The sequence below is a fragment of the Heterodontus francisci genome, chromosome 29 (assembly GCF_036365525.1).
Source record: "Heterodontus francisci isolate sHetFra1 chromosome 29, sHetFra1.hap1, whole genome shotgun sequence".
Classification (NCBI taxonomy): Eukaryota; Metazoa; Chordata; class Chondrichthyes; order Heterodontiformes; family Heterodontidae; genus Heterodontus; species Heterodontus francisci.
The window spans coordinates 53443601-53460789 of NC_090399.1; the positions used below are offsets into that span (position 1 = coordinate 53443601).

Sequence of the window (17189 nt, forward strand, 5' to 3'; positions counted from 1 at the left end):
GGGACTGGGAGATGGGGGATGAGCTGGTCAGACATGAGACACTGGGACTGGGGGATGGGGGTTGGGCTGGTCAGACATGAGACACTGGGACTGCCGGGATGGGGGATGGGCTGGTCAGACCTGAGACACTGGGAATGGGGGATGGTCTGGTCAGACCCGAGACACTGGGACTGGGGGATGGGGGATGGACTGCTCAGACTCGAGACACTGGGACTGGGGGATGGGCTGGTCAGACCCGAGGCACTGGGACTGGGAGATGGGGGATGGGCTGGTCAGACCCGGGAAAATGGGAGTGGGGGGATGGGCTGGTCAGACTCGAGACACTGGGACTGGGGGATGGGGGATGGTCTGGTCAGACCCGAGACACTGGGACTGGGGGATGGGCTGGTCAGACTCGAGACACTGGGACTGGGGGATGGGCTGGTCAGACCCGAGGCACTGGCACTGGGAGACGGGGGATGGGCTGGTCAGACCTGAGATGCTGGGAATGGGGGTTGGGCTGGACAGACCCGAGATACTGGGACTGGGGGATGGGGAATGGGCTGGTCAGACCCGAGAAACTGGGACTGGGGGATGGGGATGGGCTGCTCAGACCTGAGACACTGAGACTGGGGGATGGGGGATGGGCTGGTCAGACCTGAGACACTGGGACTGGGGGATGGGGGATGGGCTGGTCAGACGCGAGACACAGTGACTGGGGGATGGGGAATGGGCTGGTCAGACCCGAGATACTGGGACTGGGGGATGAGGGATGGGGGATGGGCTGGTCAGACCTGAGACACTGGGACAGGGGGATGGGGAATGGGCTGGTCAGACCTGAGACACTGGGACTGGGGGATGAGGGATGGGGGATGGGCTGGTCAGACCTGAGACACTGGGACTGGAGGATGGGGGATGGGCAGGTCAGGCCTGAGACGCATTGACTGGGGGATGGCGAATGGGCTGGTCAGACCTGAGACACTGGGAGTGGGGGATGGGGGATGGTCTGGTCAGACACGAGTAACTGGGTCTGGGGGATGGGGGATGGGCTGGTCAGACCTGAGACACTGGGACTGCGGGGATGGGGGAATCGGCTGTTCAGACCTCAGACACTGGGACTGCGGGGATGGGGGATGGGCTGGTCAGACCTGAGACACTGGGGGATGGGGGTTGGTCTGGTCAGACCTGAGACACTGGGACTGCGGGGATGGGGAATGGGCTGGTCAGACCCGAGACACTGGGACTGGGAGATGGGGGATGAGCTGGTCAGACATGAGACACTGGGACTGGGGGATGGGGGTTGGGCTGGTCAGACCTGAGGCACTGGGACTGGGAGATGGGGGATGTTCTGGTCAGACCTGAGACACTGGGACTGCAGGGATGGGGGATGGGCTGGTCAGACCTGAGACACTGGGATTGCGGGGATGGGGGATGGGCTGGTCAGACCTGAGACGCTGGCACTGCGGGGATGGGGGATGGGCTGGCCAGACCTGAGACACTGGGGATGGGGGATGGTCTGGTCAGACCCGAGACACTGGGACTGGGGGATGGGGGATGGGCTGGTCAGACTCGAGACATTGGGACTGGGGGATGGGCTGGTCAGACCCGAGGCACTGGGACTGGGAGATGGGGGATGGGCTGGTCAGACCCGAGACAATGGGACTGGGGGGGTGGGCTGGTCAGACTCAAGACACTGGGACTGGGGGATTGGGGTTGGTCTGGTCAGACCCGAGACACTAGGACTGGGGGATGGGGGATGGTCTGGTCAGACCCGAGACACTGGGACTGGGGGATGAGGGATGGGCTGGTCAGATCCGAGATACTGGGACTGGGGGATGGGGATGGGCTGGTCAGACCTGAGACACTTGGACTGGGGGATGGGGAATGGGCTGGTCAGACCCGAGATACTGGGACTGGGGGATGGGGGATGGGCTGCTCAGACCTGAGACACTGGGACTGGGGGATGGTGGAAGGTCTGGTCAGACCTGAGACACTGGGACTGGGGGATGGGGGAAGGTCTGGTTAGACCTGAGACACTGGAACTGGGGGATGGGGATGGGCTGGTCAGACCTGAGACACTGGGACTGGGGGATGGGGGAATCGGCTGGTCAGACCTGAGACACTGGGACTGCAGGGATGGGGGATGGGCTGGTCAGACCTGAGACACTGGGGGATGGGGGATGGGCTGGTCAGACCTGAGGCACTGGGACTGGGAGATGGGGGATGTTCTGGTCAGACCTGAGACACTGGGACTGCGGGGATGGTCTGGTCAGACCCGAGACACTGGGACTGGGGGATGGGGGATGGGCTGGTCAGACTCGAGACACTGGGACTGGGGCTATCGGCTGGTCAGACCCGAGGCACTGGGACTGGGGGGATGGTCTGGTCAGACCCGAGACACTGGGACTGGGGGGATGGGCTGGTCAGACTCGAGACACTGGGACTGGGGGATGGGCTGGTCAGACCCGAGGCACTGGGACTGGGAGATGGGGGATGGGCTGGTCAGACCTGAGATGCTGGGAATGGGAGATGGGCTGGTCAGACCTGAGATACTGGGACTGGGGGGGTGGGGATGGGCTGGTCACACCTGAGACACTGGGACTGGGGGATGGGGAATGGGCTGGTCAGACCCGAGATACTGGGACTGGGGGATGGGGATGGGCTGCTCAGACCTGAGACACTGGAACTGGGGAATGGGGGATGGGCTGGTCAGACCTGAGACACTGGGACTGGGGGATGGGGGAAGGTCTGGTCAGACCTGAGACACTGGGACTGGGGGATGGGGATGGGCTGGTCAGACCTGAAACACAGTGACTGGGGGATGGGGAATGGGCTGGTCAGACCCGAGATACTGGGACTGGGGGATGGGGGATGGGCTGGTCAGACCTGAGACACTGGGACTGGGGGATGGGGATGGGCTGGTCAGACCTGAGACACTGGGACTGGGGGATGGGGGATGGGCTGCTCAGACCTGAGACACTGGGACTGGGGGATGGGGGAAGGTCTGGTCAGACCTGAGACACTGGGACTGGGGGATGGGGGAAGGTCTGGTTAGACCTGAGACACTGGAACTGGGGGATGGGGATGGGCTGGTCAGACCTGAGACACTGGGACTGGGGGATGGGGGAATCAGCTGGTCAGACCTGAGACACTGGGACTGCAGGGATGGGGGATGGGCTGGTCAGACCTGAGACACTGGGGGATGGGGGATGGGCTGGTCAGACCTGTGGCACTGGGACTGGGAGATGGGGGATGTTCTGGTCAGACCTGAGACACTGGGACTGCGGGGATGGTCTGGTCAGACCCGAGACACTGGGACTGGGGGATGGGGGATGGGCTGGTCAGACTCAAGACACTGGGACTGGGGGATAGGCTGGTCAGACCCGAGGCACTGGGACTGGGAGATGGGGGATGGGCTGGTCAGACCAGAGACACTGGGACTGGGGGGATGGGCTGGTCAGACTCGAGACACTGGGACTGGGGGATGGGGGATGGTCTGGTCAGACCCGAGACACTGGAACTGGGGGATGGGGGATGGGCTGGTCAGACTCGAGACTGGGACTGGGGGATGGGCTGGTCAGACCCGAGGCACTGGGACTGGGAGATGGGGGATGGGCTGGTCAGACCTGAGATGCTGGGAATGGGGGATGGGCTGGTCAGACCTGAGATACTGGGACTGGGGGGGTGGTGATGGGCTGGTCACACCCGAGATACTGGGACTGGGGGATGGGGATGGGCTGCTCAGACCTGAGACACTGGAACTGGGGAATGGGGGATGGGCTGGTCAGACCTGAGACACTGGGACTGGGGGATGGGGGAAGGTCTGGTCAGACCTGAGACACTGGGACTGGGGGATGGGGATGGGCTGGTCAGACCTGAAACACAGTGACTGGGGGATGGGGAATGGGCTGGTCAGACCCGAGATACTGGGACTTGGGGATGGGGGATGGGCTGGTCAGACCTGAGACACTGGGACTGGAGGATGGGGATGGGCTGGTCAGACCTGAGACACTGGGACTGGGGGATGGGGAATGGGCTGGTCAGACCTGAGACACTGGGACTGGGGGATGGGGGATGGGCTGGTCAGACCCGAGACACAGTGACTGGGGGATGGGGAATGGGCTGGTCAGACCTGAGACACTGGGACTGGGGGATGGGGAATGGGCTGGTCAGACCTGAGACACTGGGACTGGGGAATGGGGGATGGGCTGGTCAGACCTGAGACACTGGGACTGGAGGATGGGGGATGGGCTGGTCAGGCCTGAGACGCAGTGACTGGGGGATGGGTATGGGCTGGTCAGACCTGAGACTGGGACTGGGGGATGGGGAATCGGCTGGTCAGACCTGAGACACTGGGAGTGGGGGATGGGCTGGTCAGACACGATTAACTGGGACTGGGGGATGGGGGATGGGCTGGTCAGACCCGAGACACTGGGACTTGGGGATGGGGGAATCGGCTGGTCAGACCTGAGACACTGGGACTGCGGGGATGGGGGATGGGCTGGTCAGACCTGAGACACTGGGGGATGGGCTGGTCAGACCCGAGACACTAGGACTGGGGGATGGGGGATGGGCTGGTCAGACCCTAGACACTGGGACTGTTGGATGGGAGATGGGCTGGTCAGACCTGAGACAGTGGGGCTGGGGGATGGGGGTATCGGCTGGTCAGACCTGAGACACTGGGACTGCGGGGATGGGGGAATCGGCTGGTCAGACCTGAGACACTGGGGGATGGGGGATGGTCTGGTCAGACCTGAGACACAGTGACTGGGGGATGGGGGATGGTCTGGTCAGACCCGAGTCACACTGGGACTGGGGGATGGGGGATGGGCTGGTCAGACCCGAGGAACTGGGACTGGGGGGATGGGGGATGGGCTGGTCAGACTCGAGACACTGGGACTGGGGGATGGTCTGGTCAGACCCGAGACACTGGGACTGGGGGGATGGGGGATGGGCTGGTCAGACCCGAGACACCAGGACTGGGGTATGGGGGATGGGCTGGTCAGACCCGAGACACTGGGACTGGGGGATGGGTGAAATTAACATCCTGAGAAAAGATTGTCGAAACATCCCAATAATTCTATGCATTAAATTCAGTCAGGAGGTAGTCATGTTCATGACACATGCAATGAGTGTGACAGAACTGAGTGATAAATACAAGTATGTGTGTACAATGAATATTTAAGAAAGATCTCTAAGATAAAAGTAACAGATTTCCAGTCTGTTACACTTACATTGAGGGAATTTGAAGCAATCTTGTTCAGAGCAAATATTTTGCAGCTGATTAATGCTCATCGACACTTTATTTCCCACAATCACTAAACAGAGAATGTCAATCATTTAAAAGATGCAGAGAGACTCCCAACAATAGAAATAACTTCACAAACAGAAAAGAGAAGCCAGACCTTTCTTCCTGGTTTCTGACCTAAAGCCCCCAGAGCTAACAATCTATTCAGTTTCAAGCTAATTCCAATCTCAGAATTCTCTGAATGTGCAGCAATGAGTCTGTGTTTACTTAATAACCATTAGATTTTGTGGCTTAAGTGGACACAGCTGCACATGAGCAGAGCAATTCGCAAGGAAAGACTTACATTTTCATAGCGTCTTTCACTAACTCAGAACATCCGAAAGCTCTTTACAGCTTTTTGAAGTGTAGTTACTGCTGCAATATAGGAAATGCATCAGAATATTTACACACTGCAACCTCCCACAAACAGTAATTTAATAGTGACTAGAAAATATTTTGGTCAGGACAGCAGGGAGAACTTCCCTGCCCTTCTTCGAAATAGTGCCATGGGATATTTAAATCCATCTGAGAGGGCAGACTGGGGCGTATTTTAATGTCTCATAGAACGATGGCAACTGTTAGTGCAGCACTCCCTCAGTACTGACCCTCTGACAAGACTGCACTCCCTCAGTAATGCCCCCTCCAACAGCGCAGCACTGCCTCAAAAATGACCCTCCAACAGTGCAGCACTGCCTCAGTACCGACCCTCTGACAAGACTGCACTCCCTCAGTAATGCCCCCTCCAACAGCGCAGCACTGCCTCAGTACTGGCCCTCTTCCGACAGTGCAGCAATGCCTCAGTACTGGCCCTCTTCCGACAGTGCAGCACTGCCTCAGTACTGGCCCTCTTCCGACAGCGCAGCACTGCCTCAGTACTGGCCCTCTTCCGACAGCGCAGCACTGCCTCAGTACTGGCCCTCTTCCGACAGCGCAGCACTGCCTCAGTACTGGCCCTCTTCCGACAGCGCAGCACTGCCTCAGTACTGGCCCTCTTCCGACAGCGCAGCACTGCCTCAGTACTGGCCCTCTTCCGACAGCGCAGCACTGCCTCAGTACTGGCCCTCCGACAGTACGGCACTCCCTCAGTACTGGTCCTCCGACAGTACGGCACTCCCTCAGTACTGGCCCTCTTCCGACAGTGCAGCACTGCCTCAGTACTGGCCCTCTTCCGACAGCGCAGCACTGCCTCAGTACTGGCCCTCTTCCGACAGCGCAGCACTGCCTCAGTACTGGCCCTCTTCCGACAGCGCAGCACTGCCTCAGTACTGGCCCTCTTCCGACAGCGCAGCACTGCCTCAGTACTGGCCCTCTTCCGACAGCGCAGCACTGCCTCAGTACTGGCCCTCTTCCGACAGCGCAGCACTGCCTCAGTACTGGCCCTCCGACAGTACGGCACTCCCTCAGTACTGGTCCTCCGACAGTGCGGCACTCCCTCAATACTGCAATGGAGTGTCAGCCTAGCTTTTGTGCTCAGAAGTCTAATTGTGCTCAGTTTTCCCTGTCCACAACGTCTCTCTTGACCCCTCCACTACCTGTGTGTTGCTAGTCCGAGATCCAGGGTGGAATTTTTACTTGCTGCTCGGGTGTGAATCTTGTCCTCGTAACAATGGAAATCAGGTATTTTCTACGAGCAGACGTGTGAGATTCAGCAGTGAGGCTGTTTCCTGGGCTGTACAATGTCATCTCGGAGATTGAACAAAGACAACACACAGACAGACAGGCTGGGAATAGAGAGACAATCCTGACATTTTAAATATGTTTCAGAAATGCCAGAAAACAGTGGGGGACAATTCCTGCTTGGAATTATAACTGGATCAGTGATCGCTGCACCGGCTGTTATATTGGGAATAATCGGAATAGTCATCTGGAAAAGGCAACAGAGAGGTAAGAAACAGAGAGAGAGGAATGTGGAATGGAAGGGACAGAGTGAGTGTGAAGGAATCTCCAGTACTGGGAGTACAGGACACTGAGAGGGGAGAGTGAGAGACAGGGAGTGTGGAACTGAGGGGACAGAGTGAGTGTGAGGGAATCTCCAGTACTGGGAGTACAGGACCCTGAGAGGGGAGAGTGAGAGAGAGGGAATGTAGAACTGAGGGGACAGAGAGAGAGTGAGGGAATCTCCAGTACTGGGAGTACAGGACATTGAGGGCGAGAGTGAGAGAGAGGGAATGTAGAACTGAGGGGACAGAGTGAGTGTGAGGGAATCTCCAGTACTGGGAGTACAGGACCCTGAGAGGGGAGAGTGAGAGAGAGGGAATGTAGAACTGAGGGGACAGAGTGAGTGTGAGGGAATCTCCAGTAGTGGGAGTACAGGACCCTGAGAGGGGAGAGTGAGAGACAGGGAATGTGGAACTGAGGGGACAGAGTGAGTGTGAGGGAATCTCCAGTAGTGGGAGTACAGGACCCTGAGAGGGGAGAGTGAGAGAGAGGGAATGTAGAACTGAGGGGACAGAGTGAGTGTGAGGGAATCTCCAGTACTGGGAGTACAGGACCCTGAGAGGGGAGAGGGAGAGAGAGGGAATGTAGAACTGAGGGGACAGAATGAGTGTGAGGGAATCTCCAGTACTGGGAGTACAGGACCCTGAGAGGGGAGAGGGAGAGAGAGGGAATGTAGAACTGAGGGGACAGAATGAGTGTGAGGGAATCTCCAGTACTGGGAGTACAGTACATTGAGGGGGAGAGTGAGAGAGGGAATGTAGAACTGAGGGGACAGAGTGAGTGTGAGGGAATCTCCAGTACTGGGAGTACATGACACATAGAGGGGAGAGTGAGAGAGGGGAATGTGGAACTGAGGGGACAGAGTGAGTGTGAGGGAATCTCCAGTAGTGGGAGTACAAGACACTGAGAGGGGAGAGTGAGGGAGAGGGGAATGTGGAACTGAGGGAACAGAGTGAGTGTGAGGGAATCTCCAGTCGTGGGAGTACAAGACACTGAGAGGGGAGAGTGAGAGAGAGGGGACAGAGTGAGTGTGGAGAAATCTCCAATACTCAGCATTGAGAGGAGAGAGTGAGGGACTGGGGTATTTTATAGGATTAAATGGAATTTATAGAAAACACAGGCCATTCGACCCAACAGCTTTGTCCTGGTGTTTCTGTCCCACATGGGCCTCCTCCCATCATACTGTATCTAACCCTATCAGCACATCCTGTTATTTCTTTCTCCCTCATCTATTTATCTAGCTTCTCCCTAATGCATCTATCAAATCACCTCCACTACTCCCTGTGGTAGTGAGTTCCACAGTCTGCATAAAGAAGTTTCTTCTGAATTCCTTATTGAATTTATTCATGACTGTTTTATCTTCAAGGCCTCTAGTTTTGGACAACCCACAAGTGGCAACATCCTCTACACATCTACCCTATTGGATATCGAGATCAAAACTGTTCACTTGACTCTGTGGTCCAACCAAGAGTCTTTCTTAGTTTAATATAACTTCTCTATTTTCAGTTCTATTCCTGTGGAAATGAACCCCAGTCGTTTATATATTGCAAAAAAATCAGTCATTCCAGCATTGACGCTTGGGGAACATCACTGTCGACCATCCTCCAGTCTGAAACAACCATTTACTACAACTCACTCTTGTCTGTACTTAAGCCAGTTTTTTTTATCCAATTGGACACTGACCCTCCTATTCCATGAACCTCAATTTTGCTAACCACTCTTTTATGTGTTACCTCATCAAATGCTTTTTAAAAATCCACATAAACAACAACCACTGTATTCCCTTCATCAACTTTCTCTATTACTTCATCAAAACATTCAGTTGAATTAGTTGAGCATGATCTGCCTTTTATAAATCCATGCTGCCTATCCTGAACTAACTCAAATCTCTTTAAGTGCTTGTTGATATTTCCCCTGATTATTGTTTCGAAAACCTTACCCACCAATGATATTAAATATTTAGTACCTCCCCCCCCTTCCATTACCATACCCATTTCCTCTCCCCTTTCTGCTTCTACTGATATTTTGTCAGATTCCTCTTCCTTAGTGAACATTGATACAAAGTACTCAAAGTGTATTAACCTTGCCCTGCATCTCTCAGCATATATCAGTCTTTTTGTCCCTAATAGGCCTCACTCCTCCTCTTCCGACCCATTTACTATTTACATGCTGATAGAAAATCTTTGGGTTCCCTTTTATGTTGATTGCCATTCTATTTTTGTGCTCTCTCTTTGCTGTTCTTATTTTCCTCTTCACTTCCCCTCTCAACCTATTGTATATGGCCTGGTTCTCACTTGAAGAATTTTCCTGACATGCATCTTACACCCTCTTCTTTTATTTGCATCATAATCTCTATCTCCCTCATCATCCAAGGAGCCCTGTTTTTGGTTCCCTTACCTTTTGCATTTGTTGGAATGTTCCTAGCCTGTACTTGAAACATCTCTTCCTTAAAGATAACCCATTGTTCCGATACAGCTTTTCCTGCTTTGATACAATTTTATCCTTCTCATCGCATTAAAATTAGTCCTCTTCTAATCTAGACATTCTCCCTTATTTTGTTCCTTGCTTTTCTGCATTACTAGTCTAGACCTTATGATACAATGATCACTCTTACCCAAGTTTTCCCCCACAGACACTTGATCCATGTGGCCCACCTCATTTCCCACATCAGATCCAGTAATGTCTCCTTTCTAGTTGGGATGAGAACATACTGATCTAGGAAGTTCTCCTGAAAATATTTCAAAAATTCCACCCCCTCTTTACCCTTTACTCTAAAATTATCCCAATTGATATTTGGGTAATTAAAGTCCCCCAATATCACCACTCTATAGTTCTTGTGCATCTCTGTAATTTCCCTGCAGATTTGCTCCTCTATCTCTCTCCCACTATTTGGAGGTCTATAGAATTCCCCGAGTAACATGATCAAACTCCTTTTGCTCCTCAACTCTAACCAAATGGATTCTGTCCTTGCCCCTTCGAGGACGTCCTCCCTTTCCAACACGACAATGTCTGCCCTGATCAGTACTGGCACCTTCCCTCCCTTTTTTTCTTTCTCTATCTTTTCTGAACATTTTATATCCTTGTACATAAAGCACCACGTCCTCACCATTTTTAAGCCACGTTTCCGTTATTGTCACTACATCATATTCCCAGACTGCTATTTGTGCTTGTAGCTCACCAACCTTATTCACCACACTTTGTGTATTTCAACATGCATTGTAATCCTGTCTTTGCATTCCTCATAGACCTTCTCAGTCCACTGCCATCTTAGTAATCATGGTCTTGGTACTCAGTTATATTGTTTCAGTTCTACCTACATCTCGGCCTCTGAAATTCTGCTAATCTGCTAATCTTTCAGTTCTGACACAGAAGTCTGCCTCTTTTTGATCTCTGCTGGATTTCTACTGAATTTTACCCTCTGACCATTTGGTTCCTTTTAATAAAAGCAAAATACTGCGGATGCTGGAAATCTGAAACAAAAACAAGAAATGCTGGAATCACTCAGCAGGTCTGGCAGCATCTGTGGAAAGAGAAGCAGAGTTAACGTTTCGGGTCAGTGACCCGAAACGTTAACTCTGCTTCTCTTTCCACAGATGCTGCCAGACCTGCTGAGTGATTCCAGCATTTCTTGTTTTTGGTTCCTTTTAAACCTTTCAGGCCAATGAAAGATTTGATCAACGAAGGTCCAAACCACAGTTTCCCATCAGGTCACCTCTCAGTTGCTTTTACCCAGGATGTATCACAAGTAGGGTTAAAAATAGAGTTCAGTATAAGATTCTCCAGAGCTGCCATATCTCAGTGTGTAACATGTAGTTAAAAAGGATTCACATTGAAAACTCCTTACTGTCTTCCTTAGAAACAGATAAAGCAGGAAACCCACAGCAACTATTCCACATGAATGCTGGGAAAGGACTTCAAACCAGTGTCCATGTTTTACAAAATTCTGTTTAAATTACTGGCCCTTTAATGTCTACAGTTACTCTTTTCTCAAATATCATGTAGTTTACATGTTTAGTATTTTCATTTGTTTCAGCACAACTATTTCTGAAGATCGATCCCACTCTCCATCACCCGGAAACCATGGATAATGAAGTGGAACTGGAGTCGACTGAATCCGACCCACAGATCAAAACGGAGCCTTTTCAGAGAGGGTCACATGTCAGAACAAGTCCACATGACCCAGTGGACGGTAACAAAACCACAACTGTACAAGAACAGAGTTCAGTCCAAACAGACACTGCAATTCCTGCAAACAATGTTTCTGATGTAAAACGTAATCCAGACAATGATATTGTAGAATTCTTAACAGACTATGAGGAACGAGAAACAACACAGAGTTTACTGAGACACTGCGATCCACATTGAAAAAAGCCCTGGACATAATCCATCAACAGATGACCAGCTGGACTCAAGAGTTTGGAGGACCGGGCAGTGACTGAAAGGACATGGGAATTGAAATAGATGAGAATGACAAGCTGTGTTCACAAGACAAAGCAAGGCCTGCAAACATTTATAATGAGATTAAAAGAGAGGCCATTAGCCAATACAAATTGGAAAATATATCTTTTCAGGATTTCAAACGGAGTCATGCAAAACATCGGGAGGGAAACTCATTGACAAAAAAACTGGGATTGGAGATTGTGCAGCATGAGGCACCACTGCAAAGATGGGAAATTCTTATCCCAGAAAAACTTCCAAGTGGCTCTGATGCTCCATTTGAAAGAGACAGACAGTTCTGATGAATATTACCGATATATAAAACACAGCTTGTCATTTGAAAAAGATTGGCTGAAGGAACAAGTTATACAACACTGTGCAGCCACACATGATAAACAAGTTCCTCTGCTGTGCTCTCTCGCACTGGATATTCTGCAGGGGATTATCAGTCGGGTGAGGGAAGCTCTCAAGGATATAACACCTCCAGATAATGAGAATTCAGTGGTCGGTTTTATTCAGGCAGTTAAAGAGAAACTGGGTGATGAGATACAGATTCCAAAGGAGACATTGGGAACTGTTACTTTTCAGTCTGAAAAGATTAACCCACAGAACTTTAAACAAGAAATTGAAAGGTTTATCAGTACAAAGGATTTGACTAAAAGTGTTGAAGATTGGGGGAAGGATATTGCTGGGAAAATCACTGCTCTCCCCACCAGTCCATCCAGTGAATTGAACACAATGTTATGTGGCTGTGGGGAGCAGTGTCCTTTCTGTGGAGTCCTGTACAAACAGGGGGCACTCACAGCACAGTGCTGAATATCACCAGAGCAGAGGACTGATTGGATACAGAAACATTAATACTGAGAAACTAATATCAGAGAATTGTTCAATGGATTTCATGAGTGATGTGAGTTTCGGAATAAAGATACCGACTGGAAATCGTTTCTTTTCAAGAGCTCCAGAACTGTCAATAACCAATACTGTCACTGGAATATTCCCACCAATATTCCCTGGGCAACACAGTGGCGCAGTGGTTAGCACCGCAGCCACACAGCTCCAGCGACCCAGGTTTGTTTCTGGATACTGCTTGTGTGGAGTTTGCAAGTTCTCACTGTGACCACGTTGGTTTTCTCCCACAGCCAAAGACTTGCAGGCTAATAGGTAAATTGGCCATTGTAAATTCCCCTAGTGCTTGTAGGTGGTAGGGGAATTGAGAAGGTGTGGTAGGAATATGGGATTAATGTAGGATTAATAGAAATGGGTGGTTGATGGTCGGCATAGAGTCAGTGGGCCGAAGGGCCTGTTTCAGTGCTGTATCTCTAAATAAATACCAGCATTAAAACATTGTCTTTTAGAAATGGGTTTACAACAATTACGAAATACATTTCGCTGATAAATACTCGGTGAACCCAATAGACGGCATTGCCGTTTGGAATATACCCTGGAATAAGATTGAAAAAGACATTGAAGATAAATACAGTTGTGTAGATTCATGATATGAAAGCAGAAAACGCTGGAAATACTCAGCAGGTCTGACTGCCTCTGTGGAGAGTTAATATTTCAAGTCAATGGCCCTTCATCACAAAGTTAATATTTCAGGTCAATGGCCCTGCATCACAAAGTTAATATTTCAGGTCAATGGCCCTGCATCACTGAGTTAACATTTCAGGTCAATGGTCCATCATCAATGAGTGAACATTTCAGGTCAATGGCCCTGCATCAATGAGTTAACATTTCAGGTCAATGGTCCATCATCAATGAGTGAACATTTCAGGTCAATGGTCCTTCATCAATGAGTTAACATTTCAGGTCAATGGTCCATCATCAATGAGTGAACATTTCAGTTCAATGGTCCTTCATCAATGAGTTAACATTTCAGGTCAATGGTCCATCATCAATGAGTTAACATTTCAGGTCAATGGTCCATCATCAATGAGTTAACATTTCAGGTCAATGGTCCATCATCAATGAGTTAACATTTCAGGTCAATGGTCCATCATCACTGAGTTAACATTTCAGGTCAATGGTCCTTCATCAATGAGTTAACATTTCAGGTCAATGGTCCTTCATCACTGAGTTAACATTTCAGGTCAATGGTCCATCATCAATGAGTTAACATTTCAGTTCAATGGTCCTTCATCAATGAGTTAACATTTCAGGTCAATGGTCCATCATCAATGAGTTAACATTTCAGGTCAATGGTCCATCATCAATGAGTTAACATTTCAGGTCAATGGTCCATCATCACTGAGTTAACATTTCAGGTCAATGGTCCTTCATCAATGAGTTAACATTTCAGGTCAATGGTCCTTCATCACTGAGTTAACATTTCAGGTCAATGGTCCATCATCAATGAGTTAACATTTCAGGTCAATGGTCCTTCATCACTGAGTTAACATTTCAGGTCAATGGTCCATCATCACTGAGTTAACATTTCAGGTCAATGGTCCTTCATCAATGAGTTAACATTTCAGGTCAATGGTCCTTCATCACTGAGTTAACATTTCAGGTCAATGGTCCATCATCACTGAGTTAGTATTTCAGGTCAATGGCCCGTCAATAGTTCTGTTTCTCCCTGAGTATGACCTGCTGAGTATTTCCTACATTTTCTGTTTTTATTTCAGATTTCCAGCATCCACAGTATTTGCTTTTGTATTCGTGAAGATTATTGATTTCACTTAACTTATTAGTTTTAAAAACGTAACCAGAGAAGCTCCCTCCCTCCCTCCCTCCATCCCTCCTCCTCCCACTCCAAGTATCTGCCTCCAGTGCTCAGTGAACCTGAACGTCCTCGTCTTCACTCCAAGCTCCTACCTGCTGATGTCCAGACTGGTATTTCTCAGCTTGAAGCATGGGGCAGGCTCCATCAGGATCTCTGTTTAACATCTACAGCTCACTTACCAGAACCTCAGAATCACTGAGGCCTCTTCACCATCTGAAGTCACAATCAACTCCATATGGGTGGGAAATTCCTCGGAGTCGCTCCTGCTGTCTCACTGTCACTCTGCTGGAAATCCTGTCCTTCTGGCTAGCTTGTAGTATGGGATTGGGAGTGGCTCTGAGGAATTTTCCAGCCTATTTAATAGATTTGAAGGAGTTTCTCTGACAGTGACCTTTCTACTGAAATGTGCTCCCACTGTTTAGCAGGTGGTGAAAGTTAATTTGCTTCACTGGTTCCCTCGTATAAAGAGTTAATCAGAAAGAATAAAATGGGAAATAGTGGAAATACTCAGCAGGTCAGGCAGCATCTGTAGAGAGAGAAACAGAGTTAATATCTGATGAAAGGCCATTGACCGGAAACATTAACTCTGTTTCTCTCCACCAATACTGCCTGAGCTGTATTTCCAACATTTTCTGTTTCTCTGTCTGATTGTGGTTGACAGTTTTATAACAGGGTAGGAGGTTAACAATTTCCCCAATAAATATATGAAAGTAAAGACAAGTCCTCACCCACTCCTTGAATTTCTATCAGCTTTTCTAATTAATAATTTTAACTTTTTGGCTGAATTATTTTCTTCTCGCAAGTAATCTTTCGGTAAAAGTTTAACCTTATATATCGTAACAAATGATTGTACGCTGATCGTAGGGCAGTTTGGAGTCAAAAGAAGCATGCAATAGCCAGAGAGAACCAGACAGCTCAAACATTTGAGAGGATAATTGGGAAAAAAAGATGTTCCTCAATATCCTATCATCATAGAATGATGCAGCACAGAAGGAGGCCATTCAGCCCATTAGACCTGTGCTGGTTCTTTGAAAGAGCTATCTCATTAATTCCACTCCCTGCCCTTTCCCCCCGGCCCTGTAAATGTTTCACCTTCAAGTGTTATCCAACTCCCTTTTGAAAGTTCTGTATGATGGAGAGGGGAAATAACAGCTCAGACCTCTTAGATACAAAGAAATAATGGTGAAAATCCAAAATAAAACAATGTAAATTCAGGCCTGACAGGACCTAAAAATAGAAACAATAGGATTAAATTAGCATTTTTGATTCGGGGATCTCAATCTGAAATGTTAAACTGTGTTATCTGTTTTTCATATGCTGACTGGCCTGTGTGCTTGTGTTCTTTTCTATTTATCTCTCTGTCTTATTTTAGAATTAAATAAGAGTGTCATTGTTTAATCATTATATATCAATATCAAAAGGAAATCAGTAACTAATTTCAGAAACAAGTCCTAACTGTAACAAGTTTCTAATACTGTAATACAGAGAGGTTAAACTAGGCTCTTCCTATCGTTATGTTTTATCATTTTATTGTTTCAAATATTTTCTACAAATAATGAAATATCAGATTATAAATGATGTTGCTTGTGCTCAATTATTAGACAAAATATGTGATTCCTGTTTGTTGAATTTTAAAATTGTAGTGTAAAACAATCCTGTCTAAGATTTTATTCTGAAATTCTTACTGCAATAGTTTCGAATTTTAATTTCAAACTAAATAAATGCTTGAATTTTGAAAAACAGTGTTTGAATTTGAATTTTCTATAAGGTTGCAACAAGTGTTAGAACATATAAGAACATAAGAAATAGATGCAGAAGTAGGTCATTTAGCCCCTCAAGCCTGCCCCACCATTCAATAAGATCATGGCTGATCAGCCCCAGATCTCAACCCTTCTTTCGTGCCAGCTCCTCATAGCCCTAGTTTCTACATTCCATCAGTCAAGTGTACTTTATCAAGTGATTTTCCTTGAAACTGTATAAACTTTAATCAGTTATCACCTGCTTGTTGATAAAACAAATGATTTAATCCAGCTCAGTGTCATCATTAATAACAATTAAATACCAGGAAAAGGCTGTGTAGCAAGTCAGTGACGGGAGGATCAGTGTCTAACCTTCCCGAGTAATATGTAATAGTATTTTAGTATTCAGTGCCTGATATGTTTTCACTCTGACCTTCTGCCAAAGATCACTCCATTAGTGACCCCTTGTCCCCAAATTCCTACAAACCAGAGTGTGACTGTAAATGCATAATATCTGGTAATATAACCTGATCCAGATACTGAATCAAACCAAATTAATAAAAGCAAAATACTGCGGATCCTGGAAATCTGAAATAAAAACAAGAAATGCTGGAACCACTCAGCAGGTCTGGCAGCATCTGTGGAAAGAGAAGCAGAGTTAACGTTTCGGGTCAGTGACCCTTCTTTGGAACTAGCAAATATTAGAAATGTCAAAGGTTATAAGCAAGTGAGCCGGGGGTTGGGCAAGAGATGACAAAGGAGAAGGTGTAGATTGGATAAGGCCACATAGCTGACCAAGAGGTCATGGAGCAAAGGCAAATAATATGTTAATGCTGTGTTGAAAGACAAAGCATTAGTCCAGATAGGGTGTTAACAAACTGAAGATTGAGCAGCAGCAAGTACAAACATGAAAAAAAACAGTGGGTAAGCAAACTGAACAAACTACAATGAAATGAAATAAACAAAAGAAAAAAAAATGTAAAAAAGAGAAAAGAAAAAAATTACTAAAAATAAAAGTAAAATGGGGGGCTGTCATGCTCTGAAATTATTGAACTCAATGTTCAGTCCGGCAGGCTGTAGTGTGCCA

At 48.6% G+C, this 17189-nt stretch overlaps 1 protein-coding gene across 2 annotated transcripts in view; it reads left to right on the forward strand.

The window, feature by feature from the left end:
- Positions 1–16017, forward strand: part of LOC137346297 (class I histocompatibility antigen, F10 alpha chain-like) — a 39442-nt gene extending 23425 nt beyond the window's left edge. Inside the window, exons 5-6 of one of the 2 annotated variants that reach the window (XM_068009777.1) lie at positions 7031–7150; positions 11238–16017. In XM_068009777.1, the coding sequence (XP_067865878.1) occupies positions 7031–7150; positions 11238–11569 (452 nt within the window). In that variant the 3' untranslated portion in view covers positions 11570–16017. The remainder of the gene's footprint in view (positions 1–7030; positions 7151–11237) is intronic. The other variant, XM_068009778.1, reaches the window with a different exon arrangement.
- Positions 16018–17189: the final 1172 nt, after the last annotated feature.